General features: G+C 43.4%; 1 protein-coding gene across 1 annotated transcript in view; it reads left to right on the top strand.

Moving 5' to 3' along the window:
• Positions 1–21,672, top strand: part of ABHD10 (abhydrolase domain containing 10, depalmitoylase) — a 161,900-nt gene that overhangs the window by 123,267 nt on the left and 16,961 nt on the right. The window contains exon 4 of the mRNA XM_085622329.1: positions 16,601–16,738. Within this exon, the coding sequence (XP_085478455.1) occupies positions 16,601–16,738 (138 nt within the window). The remainder of the gene's footprint in view (positions 1–16,600; positions 16,739–21,672) is intronic.

The following is a 21,672-nucleotide window of genomic DNA, read 5'->3' as shown; positions in this document are numbered from 1 at the left end:
ACACCAAGGTGATGGTGTTGGTCACAAGCCATCTGCGGAGGTTGGGGAATTCAGTCTTCTCCTACCTCAATGACTGGTTGTTGAAGGCGGGCTCGCCCCAGGCAGTTGTCACCCACCACCACACTGCAGCGAACCCCCTACACTCGCTGGGGTTCACTATCAACATGCCAAAGTCACAACTGTCTCCCACTCAGACGCCTCCTTTCATCAGAGATGTTCTGGACACGGTGCATTTACGGGTCTACCCTCCCGAGTGACGAGTCTAGGATATTCAGGCTATGATGCTGATGTTTCAGCCTTTGTCCTGGATTTTGGTGAGAGTGACTCCGAGGCTGATGCGCCTCATGGCCTCCTGCATCCTGCTGGTAACACATGCCCGCTGGCATATACAGGCTCTGCAGTGGGACCTGAAGGCCCATTGGCCGCAGCATTAGGAAAAACCTCTCCTACATGATCAAGATTTTGGAGGGAACTGCAAAAGAACTGCACTGTTGGCTGACGAACAGCGATTGGGTCAGTGGCAGAGCCTTCCCCCTTCCCCAAACCACTGTGGTGACAGATGCATCACTCGTGGGCTGGGTTGGCCATCTGGGAGATGTAGAGATCAGAGGACTTTGGTCTCTGGCAGAATCCAATTTTCACATAAACCTATTAGAGCTTCGGGCAATTTGCTTGGCATTAAAAATCTTTCTTCCTTCAATTGGGAAGGCTGATGCAGGTGTTTACAGACAACACCACCGCTGTGTGGTACTGAAACAAACAGGGTGGGTAGGTGTTGTGGATACTGTTTCAAGAGGCCCTGCGCCTGTGGACATGGTTGGAACGTCAGGGCATTTCCCTGGTGATGCAGCATCTGGTGGGATCTCTGAACACCAGAGTGGACAAACTCCGATGACTAGCAAACATGAACGGCACCTCCACACTGAGGTGGTGCAGTGTCTCTTTCAGCAGTGGAGACAGCCTTGGTTAGATCTGTTCACTGCTGAGAACGCGCACTGTCAGCAGTTCTGCAGGTAGAGTTTCCAAGAGGAGTCTCACTCAGAGGCTTTTTGTGTCAAGTGGAGCTCCAGCCTGCAGCCTCCTGTACACCTTTCCGACAATACCACTACTGCCCAGAGTTCTCAATAAGATCAGGAACATCAAGTCATTTTTGTGGCTCCGGATTGGGCACAGAGAGTTTGGTATCCCGAGCTGTTGAGCATGGCCATCAGTCCTCCAGTGAGGCTGCCTCTTCAGGAAGATCCTCTGTTGCAGCACAGGGCAGGGTTGTGTACCCATACCTGCACACCCTCCACCTACATGCGTGGAGATTGAGCGGTGACAGTTGACAGCTTTCGACTATCCTCCCGAAGTCTGTGATGTTACTATGGGAGCCAGGCGTCCCTTCACCAATTCTCTATATGCCGGCCGTTGGGGTAAATTTTTGTCATGGTGTGCTTCCCACAATGTTGCCCCCTATCTGCACCTCTCTCATGAGTTTTCTTGTGTGCATAGTCTTTGACCCAGCAGGACTCTGCTGTGGGCACAGTCCACCATCTTGACATTCTTGCAGTTGCCGGGCCACCTGTCTCTCCAAGTCACCTGTTGTGGTTAGGCTTCTTAAAGGTCTGCAACATATGTTTCCACCTTCGCCCTTCATCATGCCTCAGAGGGGTCTCAATCTGGTCCTCACCTTTCTCATGTGTGCAGCATTTGAGCCTCTGCACACTTGTCCTCTTAGGTTATTGACCATCAAAACTGCCTTTTTAGTGCCCGTAACATTGACCAGGAGGGTCAGCGAACTGCAAGCGTTCTCCTCACACCCTCCATATATCACCTTTTACCCAGACAAGGTGGTTTTCCGGATGCGTGTCTCCTTCTTTTCAAAGGTTGTGACTTTATTCCATGTAGGCCAGAACATCACCCTGCCTACTTTCTATGCTCCACCTCATCCCTACGAAGAAGAGAAGAGACTCCACTGCCAGTACCCAAAAAAAGCATTGCCGTTCTACCTTGAAATAGAGTTCCACAACTCTTTGTGGGTTATGTGGGAGCAAAAAAAGGGTCAAGCTGTACAACAGCAAACCATCTCACAATAGATTGTCCTGTGCATGAAGATCAACTGCACGTTGACCAAGAGACAGCCTCCTGGGTGTTTGTGGGCTCACTCTACCAGAGCCAAGGCTGCGACCACTGCGTTAGTCTGCGGCGTTCCTCTCTTGGACATCGGTCAGACATATAGGTCCTTTGGGACGGGCACTTTGCCCATTCGGTCCTGCAGGACTTTGTGATTTAATCAAGTTTGCACACCCACTCCAGGGAGATATTGCTTGGGTATCTATACAGAGGTAAGGTATCTGCGGCTAGAGGTCTCGATCAGATGAACAAGTTACTTGCCTTTGGTAACACCTTATGTGGTAGAGACTCTAACTAGCCACAGACTCCTTACTGCCCCTTCCATACTTGCCACTCATTAAAGCGGTTCAGGTGTAAGGGACACCTTTCTCAGGGCCTTAGTCTTTTCCACACCAATGGTCAGTTCTCATTGTGGCTCCGTACTCCTGGCGGGGAAAGTTGCGAAAGTAACTGATGTCAGCACGCCGAGATGTGGCCGATATAAGTACCAAGCACATCAGTTCCAGTGCGGACAATGCCAACCGGCGTGCAGGGTTACTGCTTGAAAATATTCCGGATCCAGGCTGACGCCTAGGGATAGTCAAAGCTAAGGAGTCTGTGGCTAAATAGTTTATACCAGATGAGGTGTTACCAATGGTAAGTAACTTGTTCATCTGTCAGGTTGTTACATGGAAATCAGTGCACATGTTTACGAAGCACTATTGCCTTGATAGTCTGGTCCGTCGAGATGGCCATTTCTCCCGAAGTGTCCTGCAGGAGTTTTTGATCGGAGCTGTTCCACAGACTCACTGCCTAGGGAGGTACTACGTCACTGTCTATTCACAAGATGAGGAATCTGCAGTTAGAAGTATCAATCAGAAGAATGTTACTTACATTCAGTAATGCTCTTTCTGGTGAATACTCTAACCACAGATTCTTCAGCGTGCTCCCACCTCCCCGTTCTGTGTAATGGATTCTTTTCCATCTAAGAAAGTCCCAATCTAGAGATCTTCACACTAGTCATATCAATTTGCTGTTGGACTCTGCATCTGGTGTGGACAAGCCTAAGAAAGACTCTCGTAAGAGTGCATTGATAGCACCTATATTCTACTCCATTTGTCACTTCTGGAGTGGAACAACGTCAACGCAGCGCAGCATGCTGCCACCGACAGGGGTGCAGGAGTACTGTTTTAGAGTTTTCCAGATCTAGTGTGACAGCTGCGATGAGATAGAGTATCCACCAGAAAGAGCGTTACGGAAGGTAAGTAACATGTTCTATTAACCCGGCAGACACGACAAAACTTCAAAAAGTTAAACCTACAAGATGCATTCAAGCATCGTGGCATTCTCTTGTAATAAGAAAAGATAGAATACCTCCAGGTGTGCGCTGGATTCTAAAGCACATTTAAAAAAAAAAAATTGCATTCAACTATTTCAAATTGCAAGTAATGGTAACCGGATAGCATGTCCGTAAGATGAAATGTTTATCTTTATTTTTTTAATAATTCGATGTACCTAATTAGACAAATAAAGGTACGTTTGATTGAAACAAAACTGCAGCACTGTGATTTTAGAACTGAAATACAGTGAAACGTGATTTTAAGAACTTTGGAAAATATCATGTAACATCTTGCCCCAGAGAGTCAATTAAGTTGTTTATTTTTCCACTTATTGAGAGAGGTTCCTAAGAATTACTGATTTCTCAGAATACTTAACAACTCGGTTTTGTCGCAGGTGAGGGTGTTGCGTTTACTGAATGTGTAAGGGCCTCTGCTAGTTTTTCCAGTCCAGTGGCATAACAGAAAATGGCGGTCCTCCCCCGTTAGAATGTGATGAGGGGCAATCGAGTCTCGCAGATATGCATTGGCTTTGGACTGAGTAAGGGCCCCTTGAAGGGTTCGGGCCCCGTAAAGGGTTGGATGCAAACCCCTGTGCCGCAGGAGCCTGTGTTACACCCTCCTCCAGTATTTCCTCTGCAGGAAGAAGTGTTTTTGTACCTTTTCTTTTGATATTTTCTTACCTCATTCCTTCTCATTCACCATGCCTCGTTCTTTTGACAGGTGCCTCTCCTGTGTCCATAGCATGAGACTGGTCTATCTTTCAGGCTCGCACATTCATTGAGCGTGCTGTTTGTCAAAGATGTCGGACATGACTTAGGGATAAGGAAGGGCTTCACCTCAACCCCAAAACGTGGGAAATCGTTCAACTCTCCTGAAGAGCAAGTGACACTTTTCGCTCCCTGAGACACAGAATGAAGCAGGTTTAATCCTCACAGGGGGGTCACTTACAATCCAACTCGTGATTGGTGTTGCAGCACTAAATATTTGTTTCATAAAATATTCTGTTGATATTTAAGTAGCATGCAACAAATAGAAACACACGAAAAAATACAATTGGTGTTCGAATAGATTCCAAATCTAGGCAAAACAGTGATCATTAATATGTCGTTATTAATGGTGATCATGTACTACAACATTTCTGTTTCACTTGTTACAAGACCCAGGCGTTGAATCTTCTCTCCTAGTTTTCTTGCTCGGGTCTCAGCCACACAATGCAGCATACATTTCTCTCCACATCATCAGGTCTTCCTAAGCCTTGTCATCAGTTTGCATCAGCCCCATACTATTTGTTTCTGTCGACAGCCATTCCTTCTGGTCTTTCATCAGGCCCTTGTTTCAAACAAGCCTGTTTGTTTCAATCAATGAATGACTGTTCATCTGCTTGCCAGGAGAAGGACTAAGACATCTAATTGTATTCTATCTTCCCATTCACAGATCTTGGGTGAATACCCAATATACACTGTTCCTTCCATGTGCAAATATGCCTGTCCCTTATTCCGATAGGTAAGAACCACTGGACATTGCCATATCAAAGGGATAAAATCAGCTCTAAGTGTAGAGCATCGAGACTGGGTGTCTCCAAACCATTCAATCGGGAGCTACCAGTAGCTCGCAGACAACTTCAGAGTAGTTCTCAGCCTTGAGTTCATTTTTAAGTAAGCGCAGGGTCACAATTATGTTGATAGTTAAGGGAAGACTGAGTTTATTTTACATTATTAGCATCAGGCTGCAGATAGTGCCAGATAATGAGCAGTGCTCCTTCAATCAATAAATCATAAACCTTATTTGATTTGATAAGCAAATCATAAAAGGACATAAATCTCAGTACATTCAATAAAAATATGTCCTGGAGTGAAAAAAACTTAATTTAGGTATAAAATATTTGAGATCATTAAAAGAGTACTAAATCCTATAAAACCATGAGAAATAAAAACAAATAAGAAGCAAAATGGCAACTCGATGACACTGTTCAAATGTACATTTCTTAGCAAATCTGTCATAGCCTCAACAAAATCCCATTTCCATCCTGCGAGAAAGATAAAGTGCATATGCAAAAAAAAGAAAAACGCTATAGCATGCTCTATGAATTAATTCACTCGGTTATCCTTATCATTTTTGCATTATGAGGGTTCTTCTTATCAAATTTAAGACTGCAACACAAATATTAAAAGAGTGGAGCAACTAAGTGACTAAAACCTTCTCTATGAGAACTAGGGGCCATATGTATCAAGGCAAAATGCGATCGCAAACTCTGAAATTCGCAGAATTTCAGCGTTTGCGATCGCAATTCGGCCTAGTGCTATGTATGAAAGCACAACTGTCTCGCAAATTAAGGAATCTCAAAATTTGAGATTCCTTATTTTGCGAATGCGTTTAAGGAATCGCAAATTGCGATTCCTTAAATGCAATGTATGAAGCACCCAAGTTGTGCGAATATGGCATAAGGAATCGTAAATTACCACCAACTACAGGTTGGTGGTAATTTGCGATTTCTTTCAGAAATGCACATTTTTGCATTTCTCAAAGTGGCATGTGGCGCACACACATGCCCTTAGGGCATGTATGTGCGCCACATGTGCACCTATGCTCATTTCAGGGGTGGCACACTTGAAAATGCATTCTCAATTTGCGATTTTCTAATTCGGAATTGCAAATTGAGAATGTCTTCCCATTCATTCCTATGGGCCTTTAGGCCCATAGGAATGAATGGGGAGGTATTCCTTAATTGCGAATCGCAATTTGCGATTCGCAATTAAGGAATACGTAGGATTCGCAAAATTTATTGCAAATCCTACATACATCGCGTTTTGCTATTCTCAAATAGCGATTCTCAAAAATTCGCTATTTGAGAATCGCAAAACCTGACATTGATACATATGGCCCTAGGTTGGCACGGCCTCAGTATTGGAAGCTAAAATGTGGATCTCAATTTTATGCACAAAACAAAACGGTAGTGCAGGGTTTATTGTTTTGCAATGTTAATAAATGGGCAAAGCGGAAGGTAGTCATGCAAACCACTTTGATTGGCAAAGGCTACCAAAAAGTGCAACGTGCTTAAGCGAAATCTAGTTAGATAAAACCTGTGTTGAGGCTCCAAAAAAAGATATAAGTAGGGTTGCATCTGCTTTGCGGCAAAACAAATATTGCCCATTCTCAAGCCTCTTCGCTGGTTTAATTGCTGGTTGTGGCGTGCACTGTCACTTGAACAATATCAGGACTTTATTAGTAACAAAACGTGAGGAAGCTTTTTACAGGGGTCATGAAAAAATTCTATTACACCCAGTTCACGGAATGCACGTTTCAGATAACAGAGCTAGGGGATCCTTTCAGTGTTTGCCATGGAAAGGCAATCCATTATAATGGATCTTGAAAAATCCAGCTCCGGTGTACGCCAGAGTTTCTCCCATAAAAACAAAGTGGCAAGACCAGTGCGATCTGTAATATACTCAAGGCCCAGTTCCAAGTGGCAAAAAAACTATTGAGGCACTCTTAGGGACAATCAAAATCTTTCTAATAAAGTTATTTTCCACTACTTGGATTTTTCCACAATTGCTGAAACCCCACACTCTATCCCCATAAGGAGCGATTGAGAGGCCTTTAGTTTTATAGATGGTTGTCATTTCTTTGATAGGCTTCCGACCTAATTTTGCTGCAAAACAAAACAGTGCCTCTGTGGCTCTAGTCGTTTGCCGTGGCCTGAGGGTCAGCAGCTGGTCCCGCGATAACCAGGTGTTAAAAAGAGTCCCTAAGTAAGAAACCTTTTGAACTTTCTCGACCCGATTGCCCTGTACGATGAAGGATTTTGACTTTGTTGACTTGGGGCCACACACCATATCAAACAACCTTTTGTGATTCACATTTAAGTCCAGAGGAGACATAAAGTCTACATAGGCGTCTATGGATCTCTCCAGGTTCATAGCTGAACTTGCAAGAAGGACCACGTCATCAGCATAACGTAATGTTGTAACAAAGTTCTGGCTGATTTTTGGACAGTCTAGACCCTTTTTCAGTAGATTGGCCTCTAAACTGTTTTTATAAGCAAGAAATAGAAAGTGGGCCAGTATACAGCCCGGGCGGACCCCCATCATCAAAACAGTTGAATCTGTTCTCTCACCATCGTTGCTGTAGCGTATTTTAACTGTAGTGTTAAAACGTAGCCTGCACAGAAGGGCAATAAGGAGTTCCTCCACCCTCATCTCTCCCATCATATAACACAGTCTGTCACGACTGACAGTGTCAAACGCTCTAGATAGGTACATGAAGGCCAGATGTAAGGAGCACTTTATGGACTTAGTGTATTTACTGACAGTCAGTGACGGGTTCAGACCCTATTCCGTCATGCCCATCCCCCATCTAAAACTATATTGGGTTTAGAAAGCACCATGTTTGCAAAGGCCTACTCTTCTAGACGAACCAAGAGGACCCTGCCCTGCGTCTATTAGCGATATTGGCCTGTAAGAGGCTGGGTCATTCCTATCCCCTTTCTTGAAGATGGGGACCACTATAGTTTATTTCCATGAAACAGGGATGGGAACTGTGATAGAAGCCCTAAAGATATTCATCAGAAGGGGTGCCCAGAGGTTGGGGTTATCCTTAACCAAGTCAAGGGGGAACCCCATCTGGGCCGAACGCTTTGAGGAGGATACCTTCAGTTATTGCTCCCTCCACCTCCTTAACAGAAATTTGGGGGTTATTTGACTTTGAGTTCCCTGTCTGCACGTCTAGATTAAGGGCGCCTTTGGGATTATGGTCATTGGTGCAATTTAGCAAGACCACCATAGCTACTTGATAGAAACATAAAATCAATTGTGCTCTTGTGTCCTCCTCCCACGGATAGGCTTTGTCACAGTTTTTAACCAACTTGTATACAGAAGTCAGGTCATAAGAAATTAAAATACCAATCAGGGTGTCTCCATAAACAGAGTGGGAGAAATTCATCTAGGTTGCTCATCCTTATTTTCGACCCCACAAACACTTGAACCACTAAAATCACAAATTCTACGGTTAAAATCACCAGCCCATAAAATGCATAGAGGCTGTCTAGAAGTGGTTACCTTGCTAATTTCCTCAATTAAATTATTGGCGACTTTAAAATTTCTATGGTCATAGATGTTGTGATAAAAATTAACGACTAAAAAATCCACAGTAGTAAGGCCTGAGAGTAAAAGCATTTGATACCAGAGCAAACAACAACCAATTTTTTTTCTTTTAAATAATCTTTATTCATTTTATACTCAAAACACCATACAGCTGTACATATTGTAGTACATCTCCATTTGCATTGTTGTGCCCACTTGGTGGGGGGGCGAATCGCCATATCCAACATTACAGATAATCAATGACGACATTAATTCACTTCATAGGCAATCAATAAATGTTGCTGTTTGAAGCTGTAACAAAAAATGATATAAAAAAATATAAACATAATACCACCTAACTAGTGTGCCTGTCTTATGGTCATCATAAATATGTTACCGCTAAATGTGTTGCTTATATGGAGTGCGAACTACCAGGGTCCTGCTGTGGTGGGTGCTATAATGGGAATAGAATAGTGGAGGAGTTATAGAGTGCAGATGCCATGTTATGCGCAGGTGCAGTCGGGCCAAGCCTGAAAGTGAGACAGCTGTGTCTATTTGCCACACCCGCATATGTGTAACCCAGCGCTCCACTCGTGTGTGTGCCTTAGTGTGGGTGCTCATGGTATCTTAGGTGTGGCATCCGGTTGTGACGTCAGTGCTACTGATACATCACCCGTTATTGTGTGTATCGCAGAGGCTAGCTTCTATAGTGATTACGTATTGTTGCCAGTGTCTCATGTTCGGCCACCAAGGCACATCGGAGGGTGGTCAGGCAATGCCTAGTGGAGGGGCCCGTCGGGGACTTCCAGGCCATAGCTAAGGAGCGTTTGGCCAGGACCAGCGCCAGGTCAAGGAATTTGTTGAGGTCCTTACAGCGTGCATTATCTTTAGTAATGCCTAGCAAGTAGTGTGCGCCCCGAGTTAAAATTGTGGTTTCCGTTGCAGCTGTCAGTTTATCAGATACTTTCCCCCAGTATGTTGTGATGTGAGAGGACGTCCAGACCAACGAACAGCATACTAATTTAACCTTCATCGCATCACATTTGACTGATGTAAGCTCTGCCAAGCCACCCTTTGCCCTCCCTGATTTAGCTGGGATAACCGGTGTACAGTGGGAACAGAAACCATTTAGATGAAAGTCGTTCACAACCCAGGTCTCTTGTAACAGAATTGCATCATAACCTGACACAAAACCCACCCAATCCTCCTTTCCCATCTTCGTCTGGATTCCTGCAGTGTTCTAAGACAGGATAGCGAATGAGTGGCCAGGGTTCCCTATCCTCTGGGGACCAACAGTGACCACTTCATAGGGGATTTGGATCCCTCTGGCTTTCTTTCTTAAATCCGAGTGGTACATCTTCACAGTCAAGTGGTCCTGGATCTCGGAACCATTATTGGAGTTAAGTAAAGCTAGTTCGGGCTCTGAGCATACTTGTACTGGGTGCACTCTGCTCGCTTATGGGCACTCGGCCACTAATAAAATTAGCCAATAAGCCAGGCTTTCCTTGATTGGTACAAGATAATCCTGCAGAATTTCAACAAATTTCCCAAAGATTTAATCAAGATTCAAAGCTTCGCCCCCGCCCCAGCCTTCCCCTTTGTAGGTCTTGGTTTCAGCAGGTCGGGACGCCTTAATGTTGGGCCTTTTTCATCTGGCAGTGGGTTCTGTGGAGGAAATTACAAAGTCTAGGCTCTGGGAAGCCAGGTAAACGCAGGGATTTGTTCGACAATTAACCTCCACCATTGTTGCAGCATCTGCAGCTCCTACTGAACTATGAGAACTCGCCCCATTGGTATCTTCCACTGGACAGTCCATCAGCATGGGAGCGCCCCCCAGTGTGCTGCTGTGGACCTCTAACTCCCCACAGCCACCTGTGCCCCCGCCTTGCTTCTTCCAACCTCGATAGACAACTTTCGCTCAGTCCTAGCAATCTCGGTAGAAACTACCCCAATAGCTCTCTCAAGCATGGTGTCTATGCTCTTGGGCTTGTATGGATGCGGAGTCATCCCCATTGTTGTTGCCTTATGCTTGCCCATAATGCACTATGACTCTAAACCCTTAGACGACAAGGCAGCCTATAGTGGCAGGCTGTGTGGGATTGTGGATGCAGGTAATCAGTGGTGGTAAAAGTCAAAGAGAACGCTGAGAGCAAGAATGCCATTTAATGGGGCCAACTAAGGCAGTAAGAGTGATGGAGATCCACTTACCCCCGCCACCCCCGGTCTTGATGAAGCTGCCGCCTTCTCCATATGGGTGGAGCTATTGATCCTTATGACTTTAGTGTTTTTCAAATTTTCCTTCCGCCCAAGCTATGGGTCTTTTTAAGGGAGTGATGGTGGTAGGGGCACTCACAAGGCAAAAGGCTGCACACTGTCCTGAAACTTGGCACCTGACCCCTCCCCCCCACCCTGCCGTACACCCGTGCCTAAGCGAGTGAGCCAGGTGCAGTGGCGGCAGACAGACATGCAGGGCAGAACGGCAGCTAAAGCAATTTTGCAGCAAAAGTACACTGCAGGCGTCCATGCGTCCGAGATCTAGACGAGCCGAGTCCAAGTCGTGGCAACCCCCCTCCCACAACTTTACCACTTACAGGCCAGCGGCCTTGAAGGGAAAGGAACTGCCCAAGACAGTAGCCACTGCTCACTCAGCTCCTGCCGTGCGAAGGCAGATGGGCGAGGATGCGGATGTGTGGCGGGGGCGGGCACGAGCACAGCTTGCGGGAGGGGGTGGGGGTAATGGGAGAGTCAAGAACAACATGGGCTCAATCAGACTTATGACCCAGGCAAGTGCACAGAGGTGTAGAACTCTCAAAAAAAAATACCTTGTTAACTCCTTATTGAAGTGTGAGAGCCGAATTATGTTTCTGAATGTCTTTAAATGGGGGGGAAATTAAAATGAAAAGTTAACCTTGATTTAGTTATCTCTTCATTTTAATTTTCTCCTATTTCAAAGTGCTGCATTTACAAACAGCAGGCCTCTTGCTTCCAGTGGCCAGTAGGCACTGTGCCAAATTTATATCTGAAAAATTGTCTTTTTTTTTATGGGATAATTTAAAGTGAAGAAAAGATTTTCTATGAAACATTAAGTTTTAATGTCTTTCTCCACTTTCAATTAAGCAAATTGTGGATACATTTTATGAAGCATGTTTTTGCCCTTTAAATTCCTCCCATTTGAACAAATGGATTTATTTTTCTGTTATAAATGTGGCACTGTGTCTACAGGTAACTAGCAGAAATATGCCTGGTGTTTGTAAATGTGACACTTTGAAATGGGAGAAAATTTAAATGAGTTTTATGGAATCAATAGTAACAAAGTTATCTCTTCTGTTTAATTTTCTCATTTTTCAAAGTGTAGCCTTTACATACAGCAGGGATCTTCTTCCCAATGGCTGGTAGACACAGTGCCATATTTACAACTGAAAAATACAGACATTATTTTAGGTGAGAGAAATGTTAAAAATAAAGTTAATGTATGTTTGTGTTATACATGTAAAGGTGCCACATATTGCAAAAGGTATGTCCTGTGCCACAAGTACATATGGCATAGGCTCCCAGTCACCAAGACACACCATCCCGTTCATAGGCACACATGTTCATACATCCCCAAAGACCACCCTCTCACTAACACACATGGCAGCCCTGTTATAGTGCAGCTTAGTCACACTATTTTGTTCAAACCAGAGTATCTGGCTCTATGGACATTAGGCTTAAAGTCAATGAAGCTGGGCGTAGGGGTGTCTGGTAACAATGCACGAGTTGCTAAGCCTTCAGTAGCTCACAATGATTTTTACTGATCAGAAGTAGCTCTCACTACAGAAAAGGTTGCAGACCCTTATATTAGACCTGTTCTCTGTTTATCAGGTATATTATTAATTTGGTACAAAACCCAATAGATTTATGTAGTCCCTCCTCACCCTGCCTTTATTAAGGGACATCATATCGTCCTTTGTGTGTGTGTGTCCTGGAGCCTTGGATTTGTTAGAGCTCTAAGTTATGTTTCATTCACAATTCAAGTTATTGTCCCTCCTTGCGTCCAACCAAAGCACCTGCGGGGAAAAGACAGCATAATGATCAGTTTATTCTCATACCCCACGTTTCACAAATCTTGTTTAAGAACTGGAGTAACCGAGGAATTTCCCTCTCCAGATTCGCCAAATACTGTAGTGTACGATTCACATAGAGTAGCACCATATGTGTCTAGTCTCAAACCTTTATCACACAGTCTCTTAATTTCCTCCTACGAACCCATGCTAAAGACACTTTTGCCAGTGCCAACAGGAGAGGCTAAAGTGGACACCCTTGCCTGGTACCACTTCTCAGCATTTTTATATCACACTATTGGTTTTCACTCGAGCCTTTTTGCCAGTGCAGTCAGACCTATCCTAGAAGCGGGTCCCAGCATTGTATTTTCTCATTACTCTCAATAAGTGCTTCCGTCCCTTAGAGTTGAATACCTTCTCTGTCGAGTGAGACTACCGCGTAGTTGCCTAGGTCTCCCTGCAATTGTTGTCTAACATGTGAAAGTTGTCAAAAGTAAGGTTGACTGTTCTACTTGTTCCAGGTACAGATCCTGATTTGTCCCTGTGAAAAGTAGTAACACTCATTGGCCATTTTGCTGTGCTGATGATTGATATGTCTATGTTGATCATCGACCAATGTTAATCTGACCTGTAATCAGTTTGATCCTTCTTGTGTTGGGTACCATTATTATGACTACCTTGTTCAAGGACCTTCATAATCTTTTTCTCTCCATGGCTTCCTCCCCTACCTCCAATAATGCATTTAATAATGAAGACAGTTAGCTGTGTTAGAATTCTGTTGGCAGTCCATCCAAGGCTGATGTCTTGCACCTCTGAATCTCCCTGGGAGCCATCCTCAACTCTTCTACCATGTGTGGTTTGTCTCACTCATCTTTTAGCTCGGAGGATAACGGAGACCACTCTCTAACCCTCCCACATAGCTATCGATCCGCTCCTGTTCTTTTAAATAACCCTAAAAGACATCATTGATATCGTTCTCTGTTGTCTTATGTGAACCCATGTGAACCCATCTAATATTTCACTCAAGCTATTGGTTCTCCTGGGATTTCCCTAGGTAATGACCATGCAAATATTTTGCCCAATGTATTCCCTTCCCCTTGGTATTCTCTGGTTTTATGATTGCTAATACTACTTATCGTATGTAATATACAAAATCACCCAATTTTTGTTTTTGCTTTACAATATCTTGAGATTCATCTTGAACTCAGTGTGACTTTGCAATATCATTATCAAGGTCCAAATGTTCTTCTCTAAGCTGTACAGACACTCGTACAGTCTACTCAGATATCTCCCTCTCGTTACAACCTTCATTGTATCCACTTCGTTCTCTCATATGTTTGTTGATCCCCAATTAATGTCAAAGAATAGCAATAACTCCTCGTTTAAAATCAGTCTGAATTCATTGTCCTGTAATATTCTTGACTCATTCTCAGTTGGGTTTTGTGGTCTATTTCTACTCTGGATAGATGTCATGTAGATGTGAGTCAGATCTGACAATTCTTCCGAGGTATCTAACATCTTTTTGTTTCTCGCGCATCTCACAGCTTACTAAAACATTGTGAATCTTGCTATATGAGTCATCGGGAAATGAGTAAAAATAACGCCTTCCTCCCCCAAAGCTTGTGACCTCCCATACTCTTCATATGTCCACAATAGCTAATAAGTTCTCAGTACTTTCCCATATTTGTATTGAAAACTTGTATACAGGACTAAAATGGATTTCTCCAGATATTACACATTTGAAGTCTCCTTCCCAAATCATAAGCATACCCAACCATGTTGTCACTCCGAGGCCAGTTTTGGTAAAGAAAACTCCTATCTGCAATATTGTGAGCCTTCACATTTATAAACCAGGTATCCATTCTGTTCATCGTTCCACATACTATAACATGCTGGCACTCTGGTTCTTGTACCATTAATGTTTATTTACACAGTACACCATTCTGAATACATATGAGTACACATCTGAAGAATGAGAATGAATATATCTTTTCCCTCCATTTTTTTTGTTGTTTTTAAATGTTTACGGAGTTCTATATAGTGCGAACTTGACCCAAAGGTTTCTGGTATCAGAGTGCTATACACAAGCACCAGGTGCGTTACATGAGGACAAATTAATGTTTTGTTAGGCAGGGAGAGATTAAGTGATCTGCCCAGAATCACAGGATGTTGCGCGTCCTTGCCGAGACTTGAACCCGGTTCCCCAGATTTGAGGTCAACCGCCCTAGCCGTTCGGCCAACTCCTCTCGCCCTTTCCAATTGGGTTTGTCCCTCTGTATCAAGGTGTGTTTCTCAGAGGAATGCCACAAACCTCCTCTGCCACTTAATGAATTATAGCACTCTATGATTCTCGGTGGGGTTGTTAAGGCCTTTAATATTCCACGCCATAAATTAATACATCCCAGCCATAAGGGATCCCTATATCTTTCATTTAGTTGAAGTGTCATTTTGCATCCCCTTTCAACTCTACCAATATCCGCTTTGTTTAACCGCCATATCCTTTTATGCACTCTATGGTCTTCCAAGCTCTTACTACACCCTAGTCTCTGAGGGGAATATATTTCTCAATACAAACAGTGGCCATTCCTCTTTATGAAAAAACCCTAAACCTTAACCATTTAGATACATAACAGTAGCAGGATATAGTAACTGGCCACCAGGTGGCAGTCACTCCTCACCAGGACACCCCATTAGGTATCAGCTCCACATCCGGCTAGGTCCATGTGGACTGAAGGGAGCACAGCCTTCATTCTCTTGTATTATTGCGAGCTTCTGCAACACCACTTTTTGGTCAAGCTTCAGCTTCTCCTGCCTTTGTGAACGGTTCATCGTCTTTTCAAATTATGCTATCTTCTCGGTCCTTCAATTTCCCCATCGGATGGGACTTCATCTTTTGTTGAAACAGGGAAATGGGCTTCTTGGGTTTTCCCATCATTGAAACCAGTCCCGTGCGGTTTCCAGTGACTTTGAGAAATGTGTTTTTTCCATTATTGTTTACTCTGAGATCCGTAGAGCATAGAAGCATGTATATTAGACCTGTATCTCTGAGCCTTTTTTCTACTACTTCAAAGTATACCCTTCGGTGCTTTACCTGTTAGGTGTAGTCTGGAAATATTTGTATTTCCAGTCCTTCATACTGGGCAGCTCTGAATATAATTTCATTGAACTCAAAAGGGTCAGTTGTCTCTTGTTTGATGCTAAAGACTTTTTCGATGTCTAGATTCTCATTACCACTTAGTAGGTCATCTTTTTTCGCCAGTGTGATGGTCACACTTCCCACCTAAGTCAAGCCACAAGTCCCAAAGCTGCAGCTTTACTTAGGTTGTTTTCTCTATTCATGTGTCTGAAGATGAAGTCCTAATTCTTGTGTGAGCACATGTCAATACTCAAAGGGCTCATCTTTTATGGGAACGGTAAGCTGTTCCAAATCCTGCGCGTTCTTCACTACCACCACCCACCTCTAAGGGAAGTGGTAACTGCTTCTAAGACATGCTCTTACAAAACCCATAGAGTGGATACGTCTTCTGAATGTCTTTGGAAAAGCCGTGTGGTCGAGCATCCAAGGGAATAACATCACCACTATACCAGCCGCATGATAACCACCAATGATTTTAACCCTGAAACACTCTAAGGAAAATCATCCAAGAGATATGATTTCTATTACTGATCAGTCTCCATACTATACCACAATTGGATGCCAGAAAATGTCAGTAGAAGGTGTTTAACCCAGTAAGCTATCTTGTCTGTTTGCCATTATGTTCCAGTCATTCAGATCAGACTAGAGAATATTGCAGGAATTCTTTATACTGTTGTCCAAGAGACAGGATTCAACTTGGTCTACGACCGGGAGCACGCCTGCAGGCTACTTTACAGGCCTGTCCATAATTTTGTTTCAGAGGTTATCTCTGCCTTACCTAATTAGTGCTCTGTGAACCTTGAAAAGAAATAAAACTGTATTTGAAATAGGTCCTCTAATTAAACGTAACTGGATTTCTTGTAGATCAGTATCTCACAAAGCCTTTATCTGATTTTCCATTTGCTGTTTCAGATCTTGGTGGGGTCTAGTTTGGGAGGCTGGCTGATGCTTCTTGCTGCAATCGCTCGTCCAGAAAAGATTGCCGCTCTTGTTGGTGTTGCTGCAGCTACCGACCATTTTGTAACATCTTTCAATCAGCTTACAGTTGAGGTAATTATGATTTCTGTATATGTATTAAATAAAAGTACTTTGAGTTTTGAGTGTGATCTCCTTGATGTATTTATCATGTAAATCTCTTGCGACCTTCATTATACAAGTTGTCTCAAAACATTAACATTGGAATCCTTTGATACTTGGCACAGCTTACAACCATATTTATGCAGACATTTTCTACAGCCACCAAGTTGACTCTCATTCTGTTAGGCATTTGACACCAATGCTAATGTTATCTTCAGTCATGGACCTTTTTCCATAATGCAAGGAAGCATAATCACATACCTATGTTAGCTGTCCTTATTCCTCTCCATCTTTGGATACTGTACCAAATGAATGGAGAACAGAGATAATCACCCCTCCCTTGACCCCCCCCAAGGTCATGACCAACGTTCACCCTGTCTTGCTGCTCCTTATGTTTGTTAAGCTAACTGAAACTACATTGAACAAACGGCTAACTATATAGCGCAAATAAATCCCACCAACTTTTGGACAAAGTCTAATCAGGCTTTCGAAAAGGTCTCTTTATGGAGATAGTGTTGGCCAAAACTTCTCTGGATATTAGAGACATCATGGATTTGTGGCATGTGTGGACTTGCATTTTATTAGATCTGTCAGCAGCTTTTGACACCATCTCCAGCTCTACTCCATTACAGACATTGTAAATACCCGGTCTTGGGGGCAATGTGCTTGCTTGGTTGTCCTCCTTTTGAAAGCTCAGATGCAGGCAGTGCCACTAGCTAACTTTAGATCAAGCCCTAGTCCTACAGGGTCCCTCTCTTTTTATTTTTGCATGGCCTGCTTGGCAAGCGTGATCAAATCATTCACTATTACCATTTATTCTTATGCCAATGATATACAAATAAACATCGGATTTGAATAATATCCAGGTAAGATGGCTGGCAACTTCAGGAGTTGGCTCCAGGAAGTTGTAGATTGGATGACTGAAGATTCTCTGGTGCTCAACAGTAAAAAAAAAAAAACTAAAATAGTAGTATTTGGGTCAGGAGCCTCTTGTTTTGAAGATTGGTGGCCAGAGTTTGTGTGAAACCCTGCCAACCCCATCCCATCAAGCTGGTAATCTCGGAATTTGGGTGGAGCCTGAGCTATCTTTTAAGGAACATATTAAAGTCACTTATTCTACAGGTTTCAGATTGCTAGAAGTCATTAAGAAAATATTTTCTTATATACCTGCCCCATCTATGAAGGACCTGGTCCAGACCCTGATCTTATCTTAAATGGATTACCGCAGTTCGTTATAATAGTATCAACTATCCTGTAAATTGAGATCCTGCTGTGCTTGTCTAGTTAAGAAAGTTAAGCTAAGTTATGAAAGTTAAGAAAGCTCTTTGGTGGTGGTGACGGTAAGGTCTTGGAATGGCCACTTGTGTCCTGCTTGCCCAACAAAATCTAAGTTCTTTCATAAAAAACCTTCCTGTTTCTAACCAACACCTAGGTTCCTGCATTAGTCCTCTGAGGAGGGGGATTCTGCTACCTACGTTTGTCACACTAGCTCCAGAACACTTTGTTCCCGAAGTAGCTGTGCATTGCTGTGTAAATGGGCTTTTCATTGAATTTCTAATGAGAATATAGATTTGCCAAGAGTTTAAAGTGCTAAGTGGAATCTCTAGTGTACCTTCTAATGATGCCCATAAGTGGATGATAGTAGGATTAGTAAGTAAAGAGTTACCTATTCGTGATGAGGGAATTTGGGTAGGCTACATCTATATCACCTCCAGGGCCAAAGACAAAACAAATAACTGGATTTTAGAGCTTGACTTGCAGATGGTCTGTCCTGTAGACTCCACACTAGGCCACAAATTTGTCATAGCGCCCGCTCAAACAGACCTCTGTGACAGGTGCCTAGCATCCACAACTTCAGGTGGCTAGTCAAACACTGTCAACTGCTGCAGCTCAGTCTCCAGTTTGGAGGTGTAGATTGTATCTGTTCAGGTGGAAACCCATCCCGTAGAGGCACTCTGATTGGAGGGCAGGTGCACATACTAAAAAGTTCCAGGTATCACACAGTCCTGGCCCAATCTGGGGCCACTAGGATGATTTTGGCACTGTTGTTCCTTTTGTTCTGAGCAGGAAAGGCGGGGGGATAGACGTACAGTAGTCCTGTGTTCATCCCCAGTCGAAATGCATCTCCTAAGGAGGACCTTCATGGGTACTCCAAGGCCCAAAAGTTTAAACACTTCGTATTCTCACAGGCGACAAAAAGATCTAGCCAAAATGGAACCTAAATTTGGTCCTGACTTTTTTCATGTGTACTCTTTGTGCTGATGCACAGCTGCTAGTTGCGTGTTACTGACACTAAAGAGTGTCTTTCTTGTCAAAATCACTTCAGCTCGTCCGCAAGTGAGCTCTAGGTGCAACCGCCCTACACCACCATTTTTCCAGACAAACTGGTGCAGAGGACCAGGGCAGCCTTCTTGCTGAAAGCTGTTACTCCCTTTCATATTGGGCAATCCTTCAACCTCTCAATGTTTTATGCCTGCCTCACTCCTTGAAAGAGGACAGATTCAATCGGCTGGACCCTTAAAGAACTTTAAGCATTTACATTGATTGTTTTGAAGATCAGCTTTTTGTCGGGTTCTTTTGGGCAAAGAAAGGTAAGGCGGTGCAGAAAAAGACTCTGTCAAGGTGGATAGTCCTTTACAGTAAGATCTGCTATACAGTGGCCAAAAAGTATGGAAGGAATGAGGGCCTATTCCACTAGGGCCAAGGCTACCACCACTGCTTTGGCACACGGAAGGCCTGCCCTTGGCATCTATTGGGTCATGACGTGAGGCTCTATTCACTAAGCACTACCACCTGGAGGGCCAGGTCTGACGGGTAGAGCATTACGCCAATTCTGTCCTGCAGAATTTTTTAACTGAACCCTCTTCACAGACCCTTCACCTTTTTGAAGTACTGCATTGGTATCTATTCTTAAGGTGAGAAATCTACCTTGAAAGTTAGAAGTATCCATCAGAAGAACAAGTTACTTCCCTTCAGTAACGCTTTTACCTCCCACCTTCCTGTTCTGTGGAGTGGTCTCTTTACCATTTACTAAAGTCGTGATCTGCACATTGGTACCTACAATTGTTTTGTGCTCTGCATTCAAGTGTGCAGAAAGAGTTGAGCTAGTAACTAACATCAGTGCGGAATAAAGCCAACGCTAGCTGTCCAGCACCACCTAGAAGGGCGCAGGAGTAGTGCTGTGAAATGTTTCTGATGCGTTCTGCCACCTGGGGAATGTTCTAAATGTGAGAAATCTGGAGTTAGAAAGAGTATCCACCAGTAAGCGCATTACTGAAGGTAAGTAATTTGTCCTTTACGTCACTGGAAGTTGGCATGGTCTACCGTAGTGGTCCAGTGTCAGAAGCAACTTCTCCCTAGCCTGCCGCTTGTAGTTATCACCTCGCAGAACCAGTAAAAATCTTTTCCAGGTATTTTGCACTTCTGACTGAGTATTGCCAGTCTGTCATCACAGGCACTACAGAGGTAGAGGAAGAGCTAATTGGCATGTGCAACACTCAAGAAGGCTGTAATGAAACAGTTAAACACATTAAATATGCCCCGTACAACCTATGTCTTAAATCAGGAAAACCACAAAAGAAAGTAATGGATTGGTAATGACAGAAATTGTTAAAAAAATGTCTCTCTTCTTTAGATCTATTAATAGTATAATGGAAATAAAAGTATCACAGTTTCAGCTGAAGATATGCTTCTTTAGTGCTTGTAAAACATGAAAGTAATTTGGGCCAGAGGAGGTATTTTTCCTATCCTTTATAAAATGACATTTTACCCTCCCAGTAACCAGCAGAAAGGAGATTTTTTTTTCCAGAGTTTTATATAGCGTGAACTTTACCCGAATCCAATCAGGTATCAGAGCGCTTTACATAGCACCAGTTACACACATTCATTCTTTGTTAGGCACGGGGAGATGAAGTGATTTGCCCAGAATCACAGGATGTTCAGCGTCATTACCGAGACCCGAACCCAGTTCCCCAGGTCCGAAGTCGAGCGCCCTAGCCGTTAGGCCAACTCCTCTCCCCTAGGTGTCCCTAGCACCCCCATTTTCAGGCGCCCTAGGCTCTCGTTTAAGAATTCTCTTGCCATTACTTCTTTCTGGTGATTTTCCCGAATATATTTAAGCCTGTCAAAGGCGTATTTGGGATGAGAATTCATTGTCGACAATGACATGCCTATTTAATGACTAAGTAGATGTAATTATTGTGTGAAGAAGTTAAGCTTCCTGTACTTAGAAGTAAAAACATGTAAATAAAAAATACAGCTTGCATTGGCAGTGCAGCTCATACTAACGGTTGTTTGGCATTATACTGCCGCTTATAAGATATGCACTTTACTTTGTTAGGTCTGGCTTAAATAGAACTTTTGCTGTTTCACCAGCTTCCTGTTTTCCCACAAATTCATAATAAATGATATGCATAAATATATACATGCAGGTGCTTTCACTCAGTCCTCTTTAGCCATTGTAAAAAAGTAATTCATCATTTGCTTCTGCCCACCACATCATAAAGCATGGGGCACTCTGAGCGATCGCCCCATGCTTTAGGATGTGTTGGACACAAGCTAAACAGCGAGCCAGGAGCTGGCGCGGTGGAGGGCCCTCTCCAGCTCCTAGCTCGATGGTTTGCTTGTGCACATCTGCCTAAAGAGTAGTTCAATTCAGTGGCAGGGCCGGTAGGCCAATCTCTACTTTTTTCCGCTTTCATTTTATGTTTTATTTCTTTTGCAGTGGGTACTTTTTTTAATAAAAATATTAAGCTTGCATTCCACTAGTAGCATTTTTCTTTGTATGCGTTGTAATGTTTATTGCATATGTTTGCAAACAAAAAATACCTGCTTCTCAGACAAGAGCTATTGTTTTTTCCAATGCATTTTAAAAAAGGAAACCGTGATATTGGTTCTATTTTAAAATT

The sequence above is a fragment of the Triturus cristatus genome, chromosome 8 (assembly GCF_964204655.1).
Source record: "Triturus cristatus chromosome 8, aTriCri1.1, whole genome shotgun sequence".
NCBI lineage: Eukaryota > Metazoa > Chordata > Amphibia > Caudata > Salamandridae > Triturus > Triturus cristatus.
The sequence above is the reverse complement of the archived record's forward strand: the minus strand, read 5'-3'. Positions and strand labels throughout refer to the sequence as shown.